Consider the following 24,826-nt stretch of genomic DNA (forward strand, 5'->3'; position numbering starts at 1 on the left):
ATCTCTTCTCTGACAACTATCTGTTCACTACTCTTCCAGAGTGCTCTTTCCAGCAGATCCCAGACACAGCTCCAATATGCTTTCAACCCAGTGCTCCAGACAGCCACTGTATAAAGTTAGCATGTGTGAAAAAAACCTATTTGCCATTCCCAGGCAAGATGTTCGCTGAAGCCACTTATTTTTGGTTCTTTTCTACTTCAATGCAACAGTGACATTTGAGTGAATATTATGCTAATATTTATTAAGTGCTTACTGTGCAGTAAGTTCTAAGGTAAAGAATGGTCACTGAAGATTTTGATAAGTCCAAACTTCATCTTATTGGTAACAGGGAGCCAATACGAAAATTTAAGCCAGGGATTTCTCCAAGGGCTGTGAAAGGGGGACCATTAAGAATTTACTACAATTGCCCAGAGAAGAATGTATGAGAGTTCCAACAAAGGCAAGGGCAGTAGAGATAGGGATGACTTGGAGAACGAATGTATAATTAACAGATACAGAGCTTAGACAACTGGGCAGACACTGCTACCAAACAAAATATAGAGAGGAGGAGCAAGTTCCATGGTGGGGTGCATAAGGAGGAAGACATATTGAATTTGAAATACAGGTAGGGCATCCAGACAATTAGAAACATAGGCTTACAGGCCAGAAAAAGTTTACAGGATGCAAATTTAGACTCAGCAGAATGTAAGAAACATCTGGAGTCATTAACACTTTTAAAGTTCTCAGAGAGAGCTTTTTAGAGTAAAAAAAGAGGATGAAACCCTAAGAGCAATCAGAATAAAGGACAGAAAAGTTAGACAAGAAGATCAAAAAGATAACAGAAGAATCAGAGAAGAAAAATGACTAAAAAGACAAGAAAGGAGTTTCAAGAAGATGTGGTCATCATTGTCAAATGATACCCTGGATTTTGTTGTTAGTAGGTACATATTAACCTCTAGTGAGGGACTGTTTCAATGGATAAATGGAGGTGAAAATCAGGCTTCAGTGAACTATGGAATATCAGACTAGAATACCAGAAATGACAAGTTTGGTCCCTAAAAGAGAGCAAAGAGATAAGGCAACAGCTGAAAGGGGAATCAGAGATAATGGTGGTGTCTGGGTTCAGAAAACACTACCCCAAAATATGACACCTTAGATGTCACTCTGACCTCTCCTGCCCTTCTTACTTCCTACCCTCATGCTTCCCCCAAGCAGAAACTCAACCCCTCTCCCCTAAGGCGGGTCACAGAAACTAGAATTCTCCTCCCCAACAAAGCCATAAAACCTAGCAAGGTACTCTCTGACCTTCTCCCTTCTCCCATGAAGATCCTTATGTGACACCTGTCACATAAGGAAGTGGGGGAAGGAATGTCATACAGAGACACAGGCAAAAATCTGAACAAACAGGCTTTTCTATGTTCACCCCAGTATATTACCATTAGACCATACCCCTTTCTATCCAATCATGTTTCTCTACAACTATTCCCTTCCTTCATAGGACAACATAAAAATACAGTTTTCCCTGGGTTTTTAGGTCTTCATTTCTGAAGGCTCCCATGTCATGTAAAACTTTGATTAAATTTGTTATGTTTTTCTCTTGTTAATCTGTCTTTTGTTATATGGGTGTCGGCCATGACCTTTGTGATGGGTGAGAAAAAGCTATTATTTTTACTCCCCTACATTATAGGTTTGAGCACATTTATAAGATGAAAAGTAAAGAGACAGGACATGAAAGAGTACATAGACAACTGAAATGCAAAGAAACACAGAACGATATAGTTAAGAACTCAGATAATGGAAAAATATTATTGTTACTCAACAACTATTCTAATTAAAAATATTCATTATAAATAAACTTAGAAGGATGCTAAGTTTGCATTACTGCATATATTTAAAGGTCTTATAACACAAAACCTGATATACACACAGATTTGAAAATATTCTATATGTCCAATTTTTTACTAATTCAGTTTAGCTATCCCTAATTAGTATTAATCTGAATTATTAAGGTTTTATTACTTCTGAATTCAAATACTACAATAAAAGCCTGATTTACAAACCAGAGAAACAGAAAGGTCAGTACATCTCTGGAGCTCACATTAATTTCAGAGAAGAAAGAATAACTTGTGCACAAACTCCGGCTCAGAACAAATCAGGTTATTTTACATTCCCAGTTGGCTTCCCTATTCCAGTATAAAACTAACATGATCATATAAAATATAGAAAAATATTTTCCTGGAAGGAGTGACCTCATAAAGATGGTGGAGCAGAAGACCCCGGAACCACTCATCCCATAAAACTATGAGTAGCAACTATTCAAAGACAATAATAATATCCTGAACTCACCAGAACTAAGGAGAGAAGCAGAGAAGCCCCCTGGGCCTGCAGAAGTGAGAAAAGACATGACCAATAAGACAAACAGGCCTTTTAGACTGCATCACCCCTTCCCTGAAGAATGTCCCTGGACCCATAGTTTCTGAAGTGGAAGGAGAGAACTGGGGGTGGATGTCCAATCTCCCCACAAAATCAGGGAATCTTCATGAAAAGCGTGGGCTGGTTCCATGCCAGGGGTAGCACTGGGAGTACCGAAAGGGCTGAACCACCTGGGATGAATCAGAGAAAAAGAGCAGAGATGCTCATCACAGTGACTAGCATACAAATTGTAGTGGCCGCTCTGTGTTCCTATCAGTGGGGGCACTATGCTGAGAAGACTGGCCATAGTGCTGCAGGGGGCATGATCTGCAGGAAGGCCCATATCCCTGGTTGGTCTTTCCACATAGCACAGGAGCTCCTGTGGAGCCTTCTCTTTACCCAGAAGCAACTAAAAGGTTGTGGTTTAAGTACTGTGCTTGCTTTAGTCTTCCCCAGACCTAGAAACCACGGCAGGTCTGTGTTTAAGTTTCACAATGTTTAAATTTCAGTGGTCACAATAAGTCTTCCCCAGATTCAGAAACATCCAGTTCCAGTACAGCATTTAAGTTCTGGTGCTCACATGGAACATTCCCTGATACAGACCATATGTTAGAAGGCAAAACTAGTATCAACAAATTTTAAAAAATCAAAATCATAACGACTACCTTGTCTGACCACAATAGAATAAAACTAGAAATCAACAACAAACGGACAGTAGAAACCACACGGACACAGAGAAATTAAACAATAAGCTCCTCAACAATGAATGAGTCAAAGAAGAAATAAAGAAGGAAATTAAAAATTTCCTGTAGACAAATGAAAATGAAAACTCAAAATACCAGAACCTATGGGATACAGCAAAATCAGTTCTAATTGGAAGTTTATAGCAATAAATGCCTACACGAAAAAATAGGACTCCAAATAAGCAACCTAATGGTATACCTCAAGGAGCTAGAAAAACAACAACAAACCAAACCCAAAATCAGTAAAAGGAAAGAAATAGTAAAGATCACAGCAGAAATAAATGAATTAGAGATTAAAAAATAAAAAAGATTGAATAAGAGTAGGGACAATGGGCCTTCAAAAAGATAAACAAAATTGATAAACCTTTAGCTAGACTAATAAAGAAAAAAGAGAAGACTCAAAATCAGAGAGGAAAAAGGAGATATTACAACTCATAACACAGAAATACAAAGGATCATAAGAGACTACACAGAACAACTATATGCTAAAAAACTGGAAAACCTAGAAGAAATGGATAAATTCCTAGATACATTTAATTTACCAAAGTTGAATAATGAAGAATTAGAAAACATAAACAAACCAGTAATGAGTAATAACATTGAAGCGGTAATAAAAAGTCTTCCAACAAAGAAAACCCCAGGTTCAGATAGCTTCAGCTGAATTCTACTGAACATTTAAAGAAAAACTAACACCAATTCTTCTACAACTCTTCCAAAACATTGAAGAGGAGGGAATACTTCCAAACTTATTCTATGAGACAAGCATTACCTTCATACCAAAACCAGAAAAAGACAAAACAAAAAATGAAAACTACAGACCAATATTCCTAATGTAAACAGATGCAAAGATCCTCAACAAAATATAGCAAACAGAATTCAGCATCACATTAAAAAGATCACAGACCATGATCAAGTGGGATTCATCCCAGGGATGCCAGGATGGTTTCAACATGTGCAAATCTATAAATGTGATACATCACATTTACATCAACAAAATGAAGGGAAAAAAACCATATGATCATTTCAATAGATGCAGAAAAAGCATTTGATAAAATCCAACACCCCTTTATGATAAAAACAGTCAAGAAATTAGGTATAGAGAAACATACCTCAACACAATAAAAACCATATACGACAAACCCACAGCTAAAATCATACTGAATGGACAAAAATTGGAGGCTTTTCCTCTAAGATCTGGAACAAGACAAGGATGCCCACTGTCCCCACTCTTACTCAACATAGGACTACAAATTCTGGCCAACGCAATAAGACAAGAGAAAGCAATAAAAGTCATTTGAACCAGAAAGGAGGAAATCAAACTATCCCTATTTGCAGATGACAATGACACAATCCTATACATAGAAAACCCTAAACACTCCACAAAAAAATTACTAGAATGAAATCAGTATACTGGCAGGATACAAAATTAACACAAAGAAATCAATAGCCTTCATATATGCCAGTAACAAAATAGTCAAGGAAGAAATCAAGAAAGTAATCCCATTCACAACAGCCACGAAAAAAATGAAATATATGAGTAAATTTAACCAAGGAGGTATACAGGAGTAAATTTAACCAAGGAGGTAAAAAACCTCTACAATAAAAACTATAAAACATGGACAAAAAAAAAAAAATAGAGGAGGACATGAATAAAGAGAAAGATATCCAATGTTCATGGGTTGAAAGAATTAACAATCAAAATGTACATGTTACCCAAAGCAACCTATATGTTCAACACAATCCTCATCAAAATACCAATGACATTCTTCCGAGAAATAGAAGAAATGATCTTAAAATTTGTGTGGAATCACCAAAGACCCCATATAGCTAAAGCAGTCTTGAGCAAAAAGAAAAAAGTTGGAGGAATCACAGTTCCTGAATTCAAAATATACTATAAAGCTATAGTAGGCAAAGAGCATGGTACTGGCATAAAAACAGAGAAATCAACCCATGGAATAGATTAAGAGCCCTGAAATAAACCCACATATTTACAGCCAACTGATTTTCAAAAACAGTGACAAAAATATACAATGGGGAAAGGACAGTGCTTGTTCAACAAATGGTGCTGGGAAAACTGGGTATACATATACAGAATATTGGAACTAGATCCCTATCTGTCACCACACACAGAATTCAACTCAAAATGGATCAAAGACCTAAATTTAAGACCCAAAAGAAGAAAATAGGGGACATGCTATCTGAAAAGAAGAAAACATAGGGGAAATGCTACATGAAATTAGTGGGCAGCGCTTTTCTGAGCAAGATTACAAAGGTACAGGCAACTAAAGCAAAAATACACAAATGGGACTACATCAAACTAAAATGTTTCTGCACAGTAAAGGACACAATCAACAAAGTGAAGAGACAACCTACAGAATGGGAGAAAGTGTTTGCAAGCTACACATCAGACAAGGGGCTAATATCCAGAATATATAAGGAATTTAAACAACTCGACAGCAAAAAAACAAATAACCCAATTAAAAAATGGGCAAAGGACCTGAACAGACATTTCTCAAAAGAAGATATACAAATGGCCAACAGGTTTATGAAAAAATGCTCAACATCACTAATCACTGAGGAACTACAAATCAAAACCACAGTGAGATATCATTTCACCCTAGTTAGAATGGCTATTGTCACAATGACAGAAAATAAATGCTGGCAAAATTACAGAGAAAGGGGAATTCTTACACACACACAAAAAGGTGGGAATGTCAATTAGTATAGCCATTATGGAAAACAGTACAGAAGTTCCTTAAAAAACTAAAAAGAGAATTACCATATGATCCAAAAATCCCACTACAGGGTATATATCCAAAGGACAGGAAATCAGTATGTCAAAGAAATATCTGCACTCCCATGTTTATTGCAGCACTATTCACAATAGCCATAATATAAAATCCACCTATGTGTCCATCAACAGATGAATGGATCAAGAAAATGTGGCATATATTCACAGTGGAATATTATTCAATCATGAAAAAGAATGAAATCCTGTCATTTGAGACAACATGGATGAGGCTGGAGGATATTAAGTGAAATAAACCAGGCATATCAAGACAAATATTGCACATTCTCACTCATGTGGAAGCTATAAAACGATGATCTCATAAAAGAAGAGAGTAGAACAGTGGTGACCAGAAGGGTAGTTTGGTCAATGGGTACAAAATTACAGGTAGACAGGAAGAATAACTTCTAGTGGTCTATAGTACAGTAGGGTGACCATAGTTAACAATAATTGATTGTATAGTTGAAACAGCTAGAAGAGAGGATTTGGAATGCTCTCAACAAAAAGAAATGATAAATGTTCGAGGTAATGAATAAGCCAATTATCCTCATTTAATCGTTATACATTGTATATGTGTATGGAAATACCGTGCATACTTCATAAACAAGTATGATTATTATGGATCAATTAAAAATTAAAAAATATTTTCCTTGAGGTTGACCTTTAAATATTGTACTGATTTATAAAATTACTATGTATTAAGAGTCATTACAACGTTTTATCACAGTAGTAATGAGATACATTTGAAGACATATATGACATTAAAATAAATAATATTTAAAACTAACTTGGTATAGTTTATTCTACTGCCTTTTAACTTTTTGTTTAGAAATCAATCATCAAATGCATTTGGAAATTCATGTGTTTTCATTCTTACAAGAAATTAAAGCTACTAATTTACATTAAACATTATTTATCAACAAAAGGTTAGATTTTCATACTTTGTTGTACATCTTATTAAATAATATTAATATATTTCTGTAAAAGATATATAATAAAGTCATCTATTTCCTAGAATAACTCTGAAAAATGCAGTGATTTTATTTTGACTACAAAGACATTAAATTTTATACACTAGAATAGTAATCTATACAATACTGGCTTAGGAATCTACGAGTTAATGTAACTCTCCTACAATGATTTGCTTACTCACATAAACTGACCCAACTTATCTTATGGCTGAAATAATCTTGCCAGTATTTTGAAATATTTTTTACTTAGTTTCAGGGGCTTACCTGAGAAAAATCTACCCAAAATTAGTCTTCGCAACTAAGAAGAAATAATGAAGAACTGGATTTCATTCATACACACATACACACACACTTTCAATAAATATACTGAGTAACAACACCACGAATAATCTACCATGGGACAGAAACAAAGAATTCCTGTGGCTCAATCATTTATATGTGTTAGGATAATGTTGCACAAAAGCTCTATATATTTCATAACACAGCAAAGCTAAAGGTGCCATCACTGAGGAAGCTCAGTGATAATTTGGTATAAACCTCAAGAGTACTATATTTTACTGTTTAATGAACTATAAATCCAGATTAAGTTCAATAATACATCCTATAAATAGCCCTTTCAATTCTTGGGAGGGAGATAGGTAAGAGAAATTTCCTTTTTGTCTTTGAAAGACACTTCATAGACACTAATGACACTTTAATCATGAAAATACTGGTAATTATGAATAATGGCTTTGACTTAATTTAGACAGTGGTATCTCAATTTTATATTTTCTTGACATCTTAGGAAAAAACTGTTGATATAATCAATTTTTTTGCAGCGTCCTCACACTGACATCTTCTGACAATTTAAGAGAACTACACATCTCCTTAAAACATTTCCCAGTGACAAGCTTATCTTTGCAACTACTTTACCAAGTAAGGAAGAAATTAACATTTGTTGTTAGTTGTTGATGATTATGCAATGGGCACTTCAAATATTATCTCATTTGATCTCTTAGCAACTTCACAACATAATTATATTTGTTAACTGTGGAATATACTAAAAAGCATATGTACTTCACAGGGCCTGGTTTTCCAAAGCCTTGCAGTTTCAAATACTGACCTTGTGAGGACTGGAAATTTTCCTCAGGGTCTAAGTCTCTGTTGCAAGATAAGAATTGTGGCATACAGGTTGCTGGCTCAAAGACAGACTAGTTATTGATTGTTATGTAAAGATACTGAGAAATTGCTATAGGAAGGAATGTTTGCTAAGATCAAACTGTTGTTGATAAGACCACTTAATGGCCTTACTGGAATGTCATCTGGCTTGTTTCACTGAAAGTTACCAGCCTATATTGTTAAACTATAGCCCCACCTTTGTTCTCTTCCTGTAACTTCCTGGTCTGAAAAATAAATGCAGGAAGAGAACCCCAATTCGGTGTTAATTTCCCAAGGAAGGGATCCCTCTCTCTCAAGGGTTCCTGCGGGAGATTAGCCACTTCGGGGCCTCTCACTGCTCAGTAGAGATGGGCTTTGAGTAATCCTTTGCATCTCCGTCACCCAGGGGAAGTGGGGTGACAAATCCGTGGGGGTCGAAGCAACACAAAGCAACAGTTAACTTCATAACACAATTATATTATAGAAATTATTATATGATAGAAAATACATTAAGCCATACACTTAATAAAATACTTCTTAACAAGTGATGCTATAAACCAAAGAATTGTTCATTTTTTAGAGGCTCACTGAGGCCTCCATTATGCCTTTACTGAGAAGTTCACTTAAGTTCCCATAAAATATTTTTTAAAACAATAGAACTATATTTATTTGAAAGTGTTTGTTCATTTGATATTAGGCTATCCACAGTAAAGAGACAGCATAGCATAGGCTCTGAGTTCAAATCCTGACTCTGACACTTATTAGCTAAGTGACCTGAGTCATACTATTTAGCCTCTCTGTGCCTTAATTTACCCATGTGTAAAATAAAAATGATGATAATTGTACTTACCTCATAGAGTTGTTATGAAGATTAAATGCGTTGATAATTGTAAAACACTTAGAACAGTGCCTAGCACTTAGTAAGTGCTATGCAAATGTTTTGACAGTCAGAATTGGTATGGCTTTTACTACATTAGAATAAAGGAGATCAAATAAATATAAAATCTCTTTTATTACTTAGAAATACTGAAATTTCCCCCACATGAACAGGCATTCAACAGTTTTACCTATAAACAAATTTTATTCAGTGCCTTTGTTCAATGTCCCACGAACTAAAAAGGAAAACTTTAAAATAACTGCTGGAATGTAATCATAAGTGCAAATCTGTAAAGGGTTGGGATAAACAGAATTTTACCATTACTGATAAGGGTTCTGCTTATAATGTCCTTCCTTTTTCCTTCATGTCTTTTATTTCTTCATTATCTTTCAGATTGACCAAGTAACACAAAGCTCATTAAAAGAACTTTGGTAATTATTGTTGAAGGCTTAAACTTATCACAGATCTGCTAAGACAGATAACATTTTTGTTTTGGTCATGTGATACTACTTCCAAACATATGTTACACTCCCATATATGGAAATAGATCAATGTGCATACAGACGTATTTCTACCAAACAGAGAAAAACATGAAATATACTCCTATTTATTAGTGATATAAACTTGAAATTACCTACAATTTAGCTTACTACTATGTGTTTAGATAAAATTAATATTATTAGACAAAAATTAGACTTTGGGAAATAGAAAATGTGCACAAAGACAACAAAATTTACTATTCATGGATCAATAGCTTATCTGTCTATTCATTTGAATCAAATTCCAATAATAAATTCTGACTAGTATATATAAATTCACACACACACACACACACACACACAAAAAAAAAAAAACGGGAGGGGGGGAAGAAGATATAACAACCACAATTACTTGAAGTTGATACGACAAGCAAACAGAAAGGACATTGTTGGGGGGGAGGGAGGACAGGGAGGAGGGAGGGAGGTTTTGGTAAGGGGCAACAATAATCAACCACAATGTATATCGACAAAATAAAAGTTAAAAAAAAAAAAAAAATTCTTGGTCAATAGAAAAATCTCAGAGAAGGGAAAGTAGCAGTAGCCATCCAGCAGAAACTTACACAAAAATTCTAATCTAATGGCTCCAAAATAAACACTTGTTTTGTCTCAATAAAAAAAAAAAAAAAAAAAAAGATAATTATTCCAAATTCTGAGGAATGGCCTCTGCAAAAATAGCAGACCTTAGCCACAAATAGATAATAATACATTATTTACAAAGGTGCACCCAATAAAATTTCATTAAAAGCCTGCTAACTAGAAATTTGGGATAATTCAGATGATCTGACCTTTTATTTTAGCTAAGATAAAAGACTCTCTTAAGATATCTACTAAGGTAATAAGAAAAAAAGAAAATGGAAAAAAACTGCTCTCAGGTATTTTTACAACAAATAGCATTTATTTACACAGAAACAGTTAAATGCTAATTGTAAATATGTGTCAACTACTTGTTGAAACAAATCCAATGAGAAAATTTTTCTGGACAATTCTTTTAAAACATACTACATATCGCTACAAGGAAGACATGAGGAAAAAGGGAAGGACACTCTCAACAGTGGAGTGAACATTCATCTTTCTTGTTATTATTCAGTAAATCACAATTCATATTGATCTATTTGTTCTTAATTATTCTGAAGTACTGAAATTTTATGGATATAACTAGGAAGTAAATTTATTCCACATATATGTAGGAAATCAAGATAAAATATAACATTTATTACATTTAACTAGAGAGTTATATTCAAGTTTATTAACTAAAGTAAAATTGATAAAGTCAAAACTAATAATTACAAAGCAAATTTTAAAATTTAATAAAGTACCTTGAAATATTCTTTTCTAATCTGTTTGCTCCGCCTCCTTTCTTCACTCTGCCAGATTATAGGTTGAGATTCTGGCCACTGTTGTTCACCTATTTGATCCTTCTGATTTTCTAAGGGCTGTAATAAGACAATTTCCTTTAACTAAATAAATGAGAACAAAATAAGAGATATAACAGTGATTTAATTTCTTCTTACCTGCCATGTAAGGGGTGATAATGGTGAATTAACTTCACCTGCTGAGACACTAAAAAATTAAAGATGGCTTAATATGTTAAAATATTTACAATAATCCTGATATACATTATGAACATTATAAAGTTCTCTCTTAACCAGGAATGTAAAAAATTTACCCATTCCTATGCTTTGAACTAATAACAGTTGAAAAACTAAACTGTAAAACATAACAGTTGACAAAAACATACTTAAGTTCCTAATAACTGTTGCTCCACAGAAAACATCAAAATGGATTTCTTTTATATCAACTCTATGCATATTCTAAGGATTATGAAGAGGCAACAAGAAATGTAATATCTAGAGACATACAGTGAAAGAATGAACAGGATATTTATTGTACTAAAATAATTACCAAAACTTCTTTTAAAAATCAACCAATAATTTCTTTTGTCTAAATGCCCAAGAGCTCAGGGAAGTAATTGTTTTTTGCCTACTAAATTACAGATTACGAGCCTCAACCCCTTCATTCTGACACAACGGGCTGTGAAGGAAATTCATCTCATGTAGGTTTTTGTTGGGATAAGGCAGACCATGTATGCTGTTGTTAGATGGCAGATTTGAACAAGGAGTTTCCTTGGAAAATACATAAACAAAATGCCAATTAGAGCTGTTACAATTTAACACTGTTGTGTAACTTCTTTACAGGACAATAAGAAAAAAAAGGACATATAAAAATTAGAAAGAAAGAATCAAATCTTCAAAATTTATACAACACATGATTACCCAAGAGGAAAAAAAAAATCTATTATTACAAGACCCAGGTAAAGAAAAACTACAAAACTTAATAGCTTTCCTATATATCAACTATAATGACTTAAAAAATGTATTAGAAAAAAAAAAAACCTCATTCATAAAAGGAAGGAAAAGTCTAAAACATCTAGGAAGAAACTTAACTACACATGTACAAGATCTACATTTAAAAAATAGTAGTTACAAAAGTCTAGTAAGGGACCTGAAAAAAAAGGGAAAGTTCTTGAACAAAAAGATTATTACAGGTATAACTTCTTTTTCAAATTAATTAATTAGTAACTGAAATGAACTATATTAATAAAAAAATCCAAGAAGTATTTTTTGGTTTATTTTAGAAATATGACAAAAGAATTTCAAAATTAATTTGGAAGAATGGACAATCAAAAAGGGAAAAGCTATATATAAAGGGGATTTCCCTACCAGTTAATAAAATATATAAAATTAAAGTAATAAAATAGTACTAGCTCCAGCATCTATAGATTTTTTTCAATGGAAGAATACAGGATCACAAGTATAACAATTTCTGATAAAAAATGAAATTTAAAATCATTGTTGAAATGATGGATTATGTAACAAACAGTACAGAGACAACTGGTTGACCACTTATAAAATATAGAGAGAAGGAAAGAAAGAAAAAGAAAGGGAGAGGAGACAGAGTAAGAAAAGAAGGGAGGGAGGGAGGAAAAAAATTAGAACCTTTACCTCACATTGAATATCAAAATTAATGGATTAAAAGATGGAAATGTAAATAAAGATGAAACACGAAAAAAAAATACTCCCATGAGCGGTAATTTTTTAAACGCTTGGGTGGAAACAGCATATGAAAGACAATCAAAACTAAATACTGACAAATGTGAGCACATAAACGTAAAAACTAGACTTTGCCTCTGGCCAAGAAAGAATAACAGTGACCAGATTTATATCCTGACTGAAAAAACTAAAAGAATGGACAAAATATATAAAATTATGCTTTCTGAGACATTACATATCAGGCAAAAAAGGATATTATCCCTTAGAAATGGATAACAAATAAGGCAAACTCCATTACTGAGCAAGGGTGCTGCATGGAGACAGTTTCCAGAACACAGCCCATGGAGGGGGAACCAAGGCAGAGCCCAGCAGGTTCCTTAAATTTAGGAGACAAAGCAGGGAGTCAGGGAGAAAAGGGCAGACAGAGTTCACAGGACAGAATAACAAAGAAAAGGGCAATGCACTGAGAAAGAACTTAAAAGATCTACAGAGGCATCCTTCAAATTTGCAGCTGAGTTCTGATAACTGATCATGTGTGTGAGGAAAATACCCCAGGAAAAAGAATGAAATCATTCCAAAAGATGAGAAGGAATAATTCCACATTCACAGAAGACCAGGAGTAGTACCAGTTCCCAACAGCCAGAATGGAAAACCTTATAATTCATGGAACATCAGGTAGAGTACTGACAAAGGTCTTGCCTCATTAGGGGTACAAATTTAGTCCTGGACTAAATGCTGCACTAAATTCCCACATAACAAATCATAAAGCCAAGTCCCCAAAATATCAAATTGTTTCCAAGTAATTTAACCACATCCCAAAACAAAAGCCAAGAACATTTATAGTTATATTACCATAACTACACCCAAGAAGGTAAAGTTCACAATGTCTGCCATTCAATCAAAAATTCAACCAAGCAATGTTCAGGAAGCTGAAGGAAAAGACTGAACATGGTTAGTATAGATATGCTAAAAGTTCAAGAGATAAAAAATACATCTTCAATTAAAAATTAACTGGATGGGATTAACTGCAGATTAGACATTTCATAAGAAATGATTAATGATCATGAAGACACAGCAGAAGAACTAGCCAAAATCAAACATAGAAAGAAAAATTCTGAAGAGTGAAAAGAACATCAACGTTCTGTGGGGAATTTCAAGTGGCCTAACATATACTCAGACATAATTAGAGTACCATAATAGAAGAGGTTGAATGACAAAAAAAAAAGATATTTGAAGAAATTAGGGGCCCAAACTTTCCAATTTCATGAAAACAATAAACCCACAAGTTCAAGCAAAAGAACTCCAAGAAAAAGAAACATGAAAAAAACTACAACAAGATACATCACAGTAAAATTATTCAAAACAAGTGATGGAGAGACAATACTGAAAACAGCTAGAGAAAAAAGAACACGGTAGGTTCAGTAAAACAAAAGATAAGAATGACAGCAGACTTCTCAAAGGAAACAACGCAATCTTAGAGGACAGTGGATAAATCTCATTAAGGTACTGTAAGAAAACAAATATGTCAACCTAGAATTCTGCATGAGCAAGATACCTTTCAAAAATGAAGATTAAAGATTTTTCAGACATACAAAACGTAAAAGCATTCAACACCTGCAGGCTGACAGTAAAAATAATGTGAAAGTATGTCTTTTAGGTAGAAGGAAAATGATATACATGGAAATATGTACGGATGTACACAAAAAAATAAAGGGCACTGGATATGGTAACTAAGGGGGTAAACAAAAGACATTATTCTGATTATTTAAATCTCTTTAAGATTGACTTTAAAACAAAAAGAATAACAATGTGCCATGGAGTAGATAGCATATATAGAAAAAAAAATGTATGACACCACCAAAGCCAGGAGGGAAGAAATATAACTATACTGTTGTAAGGTTCTTATACAATACATGAAATGGCATAATAACACTCGAAGGTAGACTGTGATACATTAAATATTACACTTTAACCCCTAAAACAATCACTAACATAACAAAAATTTATAGCTAATAAGCCCACAAGGGAGATAAATGGGAATTTTAAAATATAATTCAAAAGACAGCAGAAAAGAGGAAAAAATGGACACAAAGAAGAGATAGGACAAAAAGGAAACACATAGCAAGATTTAAACCCCAGAATATCAATAATTACATGAAATATAAATGATTTTAACACTGCAATTAAAAGGCACATTGCAATTAAAAGAAAGATACTACTTATGCTAACTATGAGAAAATCACTTTTGCTATAAAGACACTAATAGGTTAAAAATAAAAGGATGAAGAAAGATGTATCATGCTAATACTAATCAAAAGAAAGCTGGAGTGACTATATTAACACCAGAAAAGTAGACATCAGAGCAAAGAATATTATCAGGAATATAAAGAAAAGTCAAAAATATTTAAGTATCTTATAACAGAGGTTCAGAATATACAAAGAAAAAAATGAAAGAACTACAAGGAGAAAGATTAACCCATATTCGATGCTGGAGATTTCAATAACCTTCTCTTAATAACTGACAGAACAAGGAAAGAGAAAATAGAAGATTTAAACAACACTATCAACCAACTTAACACAGTTTACATTTACAGAATACTCTAACCAATAACTGCACAATATATTTTTTTTTTCCAAATTCCTACAGAACTTTTACCATAATAGACTATTCTGGGCCATAAAAAAAAATCTCAATACATTTTCAACCATTCAATTCATACAACGTACTTATTCTGACTGCAAGAGATACAAACCAGCAAATCACATAGAAGCAATATAAATAGGCAGTAAGTAATTGAAATAATGTTCAACACCACTAATTTAATCAATGAAATGGGAAACAGAATATTCTGATATAGTTTGTTCTTATTAGTTTGACAAAGATTAGATAGACTGAAAATGTACAGTGTCAAAAAAGGGCTGGCCAGTTAGCACAGTTGGTTAGAGCATTGTGCTGATAACACCAAGGTCCAGGGTTTGATCCCTATACCAACCAGCCAACAAAAGAAAAAAAAAGTATGGAAGTAAAGATATCCATGCATTAATGTATTACTTGTGAGAATGTACACAGATACTTCTGGAGAGACAGTATATCAAAAACTTTAAACATACACTCATTATTTAACCCATTAATAAACATACTGGTAAACATTTAAGCTAAGGAAATAATATAAGGGCCTAGAATATACAAAGTTCATCACAACATATATTTAATAGGTATTTGAATATATCACATTAAATGAAAAATGTGGATTATCAGACAGTATACTTAGTACAATTTCATTTTTGTTAAGATAAAGTGTATGAGATACTTCTGTGGGTGGGAATGGGGATGGGGTGTGCTCACCCATGCACTGTTGAAAGGAAAATGTCAGAGAATTTAAATTATTATTTTCTTAAACTTTAATGTGTTAAAAAGTTTTAAGGCCATGTAATACCATGCAACATCTGAAAAAAATACCCACAAAACTGTTTTCCTTTTGAACAAAAAAAAGGAGACAAAAATTGAGAAAGGAAGGGCTGAGAACAGATACAAGAGAAAGAAAAAATAAGGAAGTTCATAATAATAAAAACATTAGTTTTTTTCAGAAATGAAAAAGGAGACATTATACTGGATACCACAGAAATACAAAGAATCATTAGAAACTATTATGAACAACAATATGCCAAGAAATTTCAAAATCTGGAGGAAATGGATAAATTTCTGGACATATACAAACTACTAAAACTGAACCAAGAAGAAATACAAAATTTGAACAAGCCAATAACAAATAACAAGACTGAAGCAGTATAATCAGCAGTCTCCCAACAAAGAAAAGCCCAGGATCATATGGCTTCACTGCTGAATTCTACCAAACCTTTAAAGAATAAATACCAACCCTTTTCAAACATTTCTCCCAAATTCATTCTATGAGGCCAGCATCACCCTGATACCAAAATCAGACAAAGACAACATAAAAAGCTATAGGCCAATATCTTTGATAAACAAAGATGCAAAAATCTTCAACAAGATATTAGCAAACAGAATACAACAGCACATCAAAAAGATTATACACCATGATCAAGTGGGATTCATCCCAGGGATGAAAGGATGGTTTAATATATGCAAATCAACAAATGTGTTACACCACATCAACAAAAGCAAGGACAAACCATATGATTATCTCAAGAGATGCAGAAAAAGCTTTTGACAAAATTTAGCATCCTTTCATGATAAAGACCCTCAACAAATAAGAAAGTATCTCAACACAATGAAAGCCATATATGACAAACACCACCAACACCATTCTGAATGGGGAAAAACTGAAAGCCTTTCCTTTAAGAATGAGAACAAGACAAGAATGCCCACTCTCACCACTCCTATTCAACATATTATTGAAAGTATTAACCAGAGCAATCAGACAAGAGAAAAAAATAAAGGTCATCCAAATTGGAAAAGACAAAGTTAAATTGTCACTGTTTGCAGATGACATGGTCCTATATATAGAAAAATTGATAACCTCTTCTAAAAAACTCCTAGAGCTCACAAACAAATTCAGTAGAGTTGCACAATACAAAATCAATACACAAAAATCAGCTATGTTCCTATACACCAACAATGAACAAGCAGAAAAAGAAATGACGAAAGCAAGCCCATTTACAATAGCTACCAAAAGAATAAAATACCTAGGAAGAGATTTAACTAGAGGTAAAAGATCTCTACAGTGAGAACTATGAATCACTGCTGAAAGAAATAAAGAGGACACCAAAAGACAGAAAGACATTCCAAGTTCACTGGTTAGAAGAATTAACATTGTGAAAATGTTCATGCTACTGAAAGCAATCAATAGATTCAATGCAATCCCCATTAAAATACCAATGGTATTCTTCACAGAAATAGGAAAAACAATCCTAAAATTCATTTGGAACAACAAAAGACCCCATACAGCCAAAGAAATTCTGAGCAAAAAAATAAAGCAAGAGGCATTATACTACCTGACTTCAAACTATAATAGAAAGCTACAGTAACCAAAACAGTATGGTACTAGCACAAAAATAGACACATGGACCAAAGGAACAGAACAGAGACCCCACAAATCAACCTACATACTTACAGCCAACTGATCTTTGATAAGTGCACCAAGAACATACATTGGGGAAAAGGACAGCCTCTTCAGTAAATGGTATTGGGAAAACTGGATATCCATGCACAGAAGAATGAAAAGTGACCATACCTCTCACCATACACCAAAATCAACTTAAAATGGATTAAAGACTTAAGTATAAGACCCGAAACTATAAAACTCCTAGGGGAAAACACTTAAAGATGTAGGACTGGGCAAAGACTTCATGAATAAAACCCCAAAAGCACAAGCAACAGAATAAAAAATAAACAAATGGGGTTATATCAGATTTAAAACATTCTGCACAGCAAAGGAAACAAGCAGCAGAATGAAAAGACAACCTACAGAATGGAAGAAAATATTTCCAAACTATACATCAGACAAAAGATTAATGTCCAGAATATACAAGGAACTCAACTTCACAGAAAAAAAAAAAATCCAATTACAAAATGGGCAAAGGAGCTGAATAGACATTTTTCAAAAGAAGACATACAAATGGCCAAGAGGTACATGAAAAAATGCTCGACATCACTTATCATCAGGGAAACGCAAATCAAAACCACATATTGAGATATCATTTCACCCCAGTTAGACTGCCTATTATCAAAAACACTGAGAATAAAAAATGCTGGCAAGGATGTGGAGAAAGGAGAATTCTTCTACACTACTGGTGGGACTGTAAATTAGTACAACCACTATGGAAAACAGTATTTAGGTTTCTCACACAAATATAGATAGAACTACCATATGATCCAGTAATTCCACTTCTGGGTATATAACCAAAGGAATGGAAATCATCATGTCAAAGGGATACCTGCACTCCCATGTTCACGGCAGCTCTTTTTACAATAGCCAAGATACGGAACCAACATAAATGTCCATCAACAGACGACTGCATAAGGAAAATGTATATATATATACAATGGAATACCACACTGCCATAAAAAAGGATGAAATTCTGCTATTTGCAGCAACATGGATGAGCTTGGAGAAAATTATGTTAAGTGAAATAAGCCAGACAAAGAAAAAGAAATACTGCATGTCCTCACTCATAAGTGGGAATTAAGAAAGAAGAGAGAGAGAAAGACAGACAGACACCTCAATGATACACTGAACTTTCAGGAGAGAACAGTCATATGGTTACTAGATTTGGGAAATAGGGGGGGGTGGGAGGATAGGGAGGAATGGGTGAGGGACACAAAGAATGATTACAACTTATAATGATGAAAACACTAATAATGTTGATTCAATAATCAAATATTATGCACAAATATTGATAGCCAACTCTGTAGCCCATAAATATGTACAATCAATTACATTTCAGTTTAAAAATAAATTTAAAAAATAACAGCCTAGAAAAATTAAGACCATGTAATACTTCTTAATATCAGAAAAAATACCCACAAAGTTATTTTCCTTTTGAACAACAACAACAAAAAAAGATGAGAATTGAAAAAGGAAGGGCTAAGAACAGATACAAGAGAACAGAAAAATAAGGAAGTTCACAATAGTATTAACAATAGTTCAACAACTAATAACATATTTGAAATGATTTCTACGTGTTAATCACTGTTCTAGGCAATTTACATATATTAATCCACTTCATCATCTCAGCAACCATGAAGTATATACTATTATTATTTGTGTTTATAGATGGGGTAAATGTGGATCAGAGGAAGCTTGGGTAACTTACACAGGACCCAAACTCAGTATGATTCTAAGAAACTGAAATCTTAATCACTATGTTAGTCTCCCTCTCTATAGGAAGAAAGGCAAATAGAAAGAAATAATCAGAGAATTCACATTTATTAAGCATTTAGGTGCCAGGCACTAAAGCTGATTTTAAAACTTATCCAAAGCGTCACAGCAAGTAAGGGCTAAAGCTGGGACTCTGACCCAAATCTGACTGACTTCAAGGCCCACACTCTTTCAACTGTACCGTGCTATCTTGCCAACCAATTTCTCAATAGTTCATCACAAATGTCTTGCTTGTTTGTAATGACCCAAGGCTCATGATGATTGCTAGAAGTGGCTAGAGATGTTGGTGAGTACCCCTGAGAACACTACTAGTACAAAGCTATCCACGCTGAGTTTCAGGGAGACTGACCACTCACCCAAAACCTAAGTATCCAGAATCTTTCTAGGTCTCTCCTAAAAGTCTGCATGTTGCCTAATGCCACCAACAGATAATCATTCCTATTAATTGTGAATTTGTACATTCAAAAGCCCTTTTTTAAAATACAAGTACACCTAGAACAATATATTAAGACATTAATCATCAACTTCATGAGGGCTGGGACCATGTGTCTCTTGATCACTGTTCAATCTCCCAGGACACAATACTGTTCCTGGCACTCATCTTTTCAATATATTCTTCTAACTCATTCACTGAACAAGTATTCATGAGCACCTACTGTGTGTGCCATGCATTGTACTAAGTGGAGGCATACTGCAGAATACTAAATAAAGTCCCCGGTCTTATACAACTTGCATTATAGTGTGCCCAGGGGGTGATGGGGTGCTGATGAAAAACAATAAGCAAATAAATAAATAAATACATATTCAGAATGTCAGATGGTGTTAAGTTCTATGGAGAAAAACAAATAGGGGTATGGGAAATAGGGACAAAGGAGCAGGGGAGGCATGCTCTTTTATATGATGTTCAAGGAATACTGTGCTGATGTAGTGACATTTGAGCAGAAACCCGAAGGCATGAGATTAAGTCGTATGGTTGTCTGGGGGGAAATCATTCCAGACAGAGGCAAAGGCCTTGGGGGTGTGGGGGGAATGCCTGGTGTGTTGAGATTCAACAAGGAAGCCAGTATAGCTAGCACAAAATTAACTAGGAAAAGAGAAGAAGACAATAGGGAGCCAAATAATGTAGGTCTTTACAAGGCCTTAAAGGAAATCAGTTTTTATTCTGAATGAGATGGGAAGAAGAGAATTCTAAAGATGAATGGCATGATCTGACATGTTTTTAAAATATCAATCTGATGCTTTGTGGAAAATAGACTAAAGGAAAGTTAGAGTAAAAAAGGACCTGTTAGTAGGCTGTTGTAATAATTCAAATAAGAAATGGCTAAAATTAGGATGGTAGAAGTGGAGGTGGTAAGGCATGATCAGATTCTGGATATATTCTAAAAGTAGAGTCAACAAGATTTATATGGGGTGTGAGAGAAAGGGACAGATCAAGGATGACTGTGATGACTAAGGTTTTTGAGCTGACCAACTAGACAGAGTTGACATTTTCCAAAATGAGGAAAAATACAGGAGGAACAGGTTTGCGGGTACAACAAGGGAGATTAAGAATGTGGTTTTGGAAAGTAACGTTTGACGTGCTTCTTACACCTCTAAGTGGCAGTGTTGAGGATGTAAAAGGGTATACAACTCTGCAGTGTATACATATGTACACACGTACACACATGCAAATGCAAATATTCATGTACATATATTAAAAAAAAAGGCCTAAATGTAAAAATACCAAAATAATATAACTTATCTTATGGGTGTGGGATAATGAGTGACATTTATTTGGTTTTTTTCTTTATGTTTCCAAAATTTTCCAATTTTTCAATCATAAAGCTATATTATTCTTGCAATCAGGAAAAAAGTTTTAAATTTTTTGTTTTGTTTTTAAAGAAGGAATTTGGTGATTGTTTTGAAAATGAGAAAAGGAGAAATAATAGCTGTATGAAGGAAAGGCCAGGATTGGATATCACAGTTCTGAAGTTTGGGCAATTGGGGCTTTCACAAGAGAATGTTAAGAACCTGAGGAGAAATCGTAAGGTGGGAATGAAAGGAACTGAGGCAGAAAGTAAATAACAGAAACTTTAAGAAAGCTAAGATGTTAACATAGAGTCAGTATCCAAAAGAGAGAGACAGTGGGTTAAATCCAATTAAATAAAATTTGAGATAGATGAATAATCCCAGAGTTGGGTATGGAAATTCATCTCATGCTTGAACTGAATTCTGAAAGACTAAACCAAGAAAGGAAGAAGGAAGGGCAATCCTATCAGAGATACCAGTATGCAGAACAGAGATATGAAATCACTCTGGAATACAGAAAGGAGTTTTGCTCCTAAATGCAAAGGGTGACAGAGAGGGAGTGCATGAGATGAGGCTCTTGAGGTAGGCAGAAACACACTTCAACATTATGGATTAAGCTAAACATTTTAAGCTTTATCCTAAAAGTTGTAAAGAGCCATTAGAAGATAATAAATGAGAGTCACATAGTCACACTTGTGTTTTAAAACCATCACTCTTCTATAGTACAGAAGACAGATTTAAAGCTAGGCAAAACTGAAGAAAGGAGACATACACAGGGACTGTTACAATAATTTTGGTAGAAAACAAAGGGGCCTGAACCAATACAAATGCAGTAAGAATAAAGAGGTTGGGAAAGATGCAAGCAATGTTAAGAAGCTATAATTTTCTCTGATTGACTGGACTGGGAGGGGTGCATAAGAAAGAGCAGTTTTCAATGAATCCGAAGTTGCTGATTTGGGTGACTACATAAATAATGGCACATTCACTCAGGCAGACTACATAGAATAAGAAACAGGTTTGAGGTAAAAATAAGTTCAGTTTGGACTGTGGAATATCTAGAAAAAGACGTCCAGTGGATGTGTGGAGCAGGAGAAAACAAAGTGTTCTTGTACCATATGTTACGACTTGGGGTTCTAGAATTAGACAATATGGGTTTGAATCCTAACTCTACCACTTACTAGCTATGTGATCTCGAGCAATTTTTGCTAATTTCTGAGCCTCAGTTTTCTCATCTGTAAAATGGAGACAGCAACTGTAACAACTTCATAGTTATTGTGAGGATTAAACGATATCATATATTTAAAGCAATAAGAACAGTGTTATTCAATTAACATTCAACAAATGTTAATTCTCTCTGTGTGCACTTCTGTAGTTCCCCCTAGCCTTGGACCTTTACACTCCCATAGGACTAACTCAGGAACTGAGTCTGATGTAAATTTTCAAAACACCAAAAAGAACAGAAACTTTCAAGTTCTTCTAATTCTCTGGAATTCATATATGCAGAATTAGATCATGTATTTACATAAGAATTTAGTAATGACCAATTGAAAAGAAATCAAAATGCAAACAATAACAAAGAGAATAAGCACAATCAATGAGAAAGAAACATGTCATGCCTGGCATTAATAGTAATACAATAAATATTTGCTGAATGAATGAATGAATGATTCTATCAAGCCAAAATGCAAGTATGAGCAAAAAAAGAGATCAAATCAGCATTTTTGGTTTTGTTTATATCAAAAGTAAATTTTACTCATTCTATAACACATTTCCTCTTTAAATTATCTAATCATATTAAATCTATATTATTTATTCAATTAAGGTCTATATATGGAAATATCACGGTCAGAGGATCAAGTCTCATTATAAAATATTAAATATAAGGACTAAGATATTTTATACCTCTTTTCACATTCCACAGTTTGTTTTGGCTTATTTCTCATGACAGAAGTTGAATGATTAAGAATCCTAGAAGTAAATAAACACATTAATTCCAAAATATGTTAAAGGGAATATTGCATGAACAATACAAAATATCTCCAAAATAAACTGCATTTGGTCCATGAAGATCTTTGCTAGAAAACAAAACTTAAATATTATTTAGGTCAGATGCCCATAAGCACACTATTTACGAAAGAATAAAGTTCACCAACTCTTCCATGCATATTCTTTTATAAACCCTTTCTCAAGGTTTGGATATCTTCTAACCATGCTATCACTGCCCTGTGCATATCTAAGTTTTGGCTGAGACAGAAGACAAAGAGATACAGATTTTTCAGGTACCATCATGACTGGTTTAGTTTTCCCAGCACAGCAAATGATACTGAGGTATGTTGATGTAACACCTAATCATTCTGCCAAATGCTAAATAATAAACTTCAATTCTAAATGCAAAACCAGTGCTAAAGCTCAATTCTTTGTAAAGAAATACAAACATTTAATAACCAAATGAAACCGTATTTAAAGAAAACCAAAAAAAGAAAGAAAAATTTTAAATGTTGAACCATTGTTAAGAGAAAACTAGTTGTCCATAATTTTATATAATTCTAAATATTAATATAAAGGTCAAAGTAATGAATTAACTATCTTTCTTTAATATAAGTACATAATTAAGAGTTCTTAATGTGACTACATATAAATGTAACTTAACTTTCACTTTTAAAGTTTACTGTTATAAGGAGTAAAATATCTGCCTTTTATTTAAAATAAAATCTTCAGATGTTAACTATCAAAAGAATATACAAAATAATTTCAAATTAAAACTGTATATTGACAAAATACAAAATAAACTAAATAAGTTGGTAATTACAGAAATACAGTTAGCATATTGAAACCAATTTCCATTACACAGATTTCCTCACTAGCTTGGATCTAGTAGAGCTTCACTGAGAGGAAGTCACAGTGAGGTGCAAAGAACAAGTATCATAGCAAATCAGTGTAGCTCTGGGCCAAACAATTCAAAATTAAGAGCACTTTTATCTTCTTTGTATGGGCATACACTAAAATTGCCTTAAATCCCCAAATGCAGAACAATTAAGGTAATGAAATATCTAAGACTATTAGAAAAAAATACATTTTAAAATGGTGACTTTTGAGAAGGAAACATGACAGTAAGAACTGTCCTGGGGGAAATATCAAAATTATTGCGGGGGAAGTGGGGAGACAAACTACAACACCCTTTGCTACAGTAAATTCTGATTCTTCCCTATACCACACTCACTAGCGTTGTGATTACTGATGTGTATGAGTCATATTGGAACAGAGAGAAAAAAAAAGTTGAGATCCAATTACCTATAAAAGATATTTTATGTACTTGAGAATACATCTATGTAAAATTTTGCTATGTACATTGACACTTTGTTTTACTCTGATACTCAAAACAGACATCTATTTTATCAAAACATATATTCTAGATTATTAACACACTTCCCTAATATGATTACCAGTACTTATTTTAAGTAAAAGACTGCACAATTCAGCTGTCTCAACCTGGCCATTTAACATTTAAGGCTTCCACAAACTAGATACCTTGATACACGTCTTGCTGCTCTGGTCCTCTGGAAGAGTCTGTCACTGAATGATGCTCTATAACTTAAAGGCCTCCGTCTGTATTCATATTTCACGTACATCAACCAAACCAAAAGATCGGAGAAGTAAGAAGACATTTTTGGAGAGGGCAAGT

The 24,826-nt window shown here is 33.8% G+C and overlaps 1 protein-coding gene across 2 annotated transcripts in view; it reads right to left on the reverse strand.

Moving 5' to 3' along the window:
* The window catches only part of LRCH2 (leucine rich repeats and calponin homology domain containing 2), a 121,704-nt gene that overhangs the window by 28,436 nt on the left and 68,442 nt on the right, over nucleotides 1-24,826 (reverse strand). For both annotated transcript variants that reach the window (XM_063083883.1, XM_063083882.1), the window contains exons 12-14: nucleotides 23,047-23,112; nucleotides 10,958-11,006; nucleotides 10,763-10,879 (exon numbers count right to left, since the gene is read on the reverse strand). In XM_063083883.1, the coding sequence (XP_062939953.1) occupies nucleotides 10,763-10,879; nucleotides 10,958-11,006; nucleotides 23,047-23,112 (232 nt within the window). The remainder of the gene's footprint in view (nucleotides 1-10,762; nucleotides 10,880-10,957; nucleotides 11,007-23,046; nucleotides 23,113-24,826) is intronic.

Source organism: Cynocephalus volans, chromosome X (genome assembly GCF_027409185.1).
Source record: "Cynocephalus volans isolate mCynVol1 chromosome X, mCynVol1.pri, whole genome shotgun sequence".
Taxonomy (NCBI): Eukaryota; Metazoa; Chordata; class Mammalia; order Dermoptera; family Cynocephalidae; genus Cynocephalus; species Cynocephalus volans.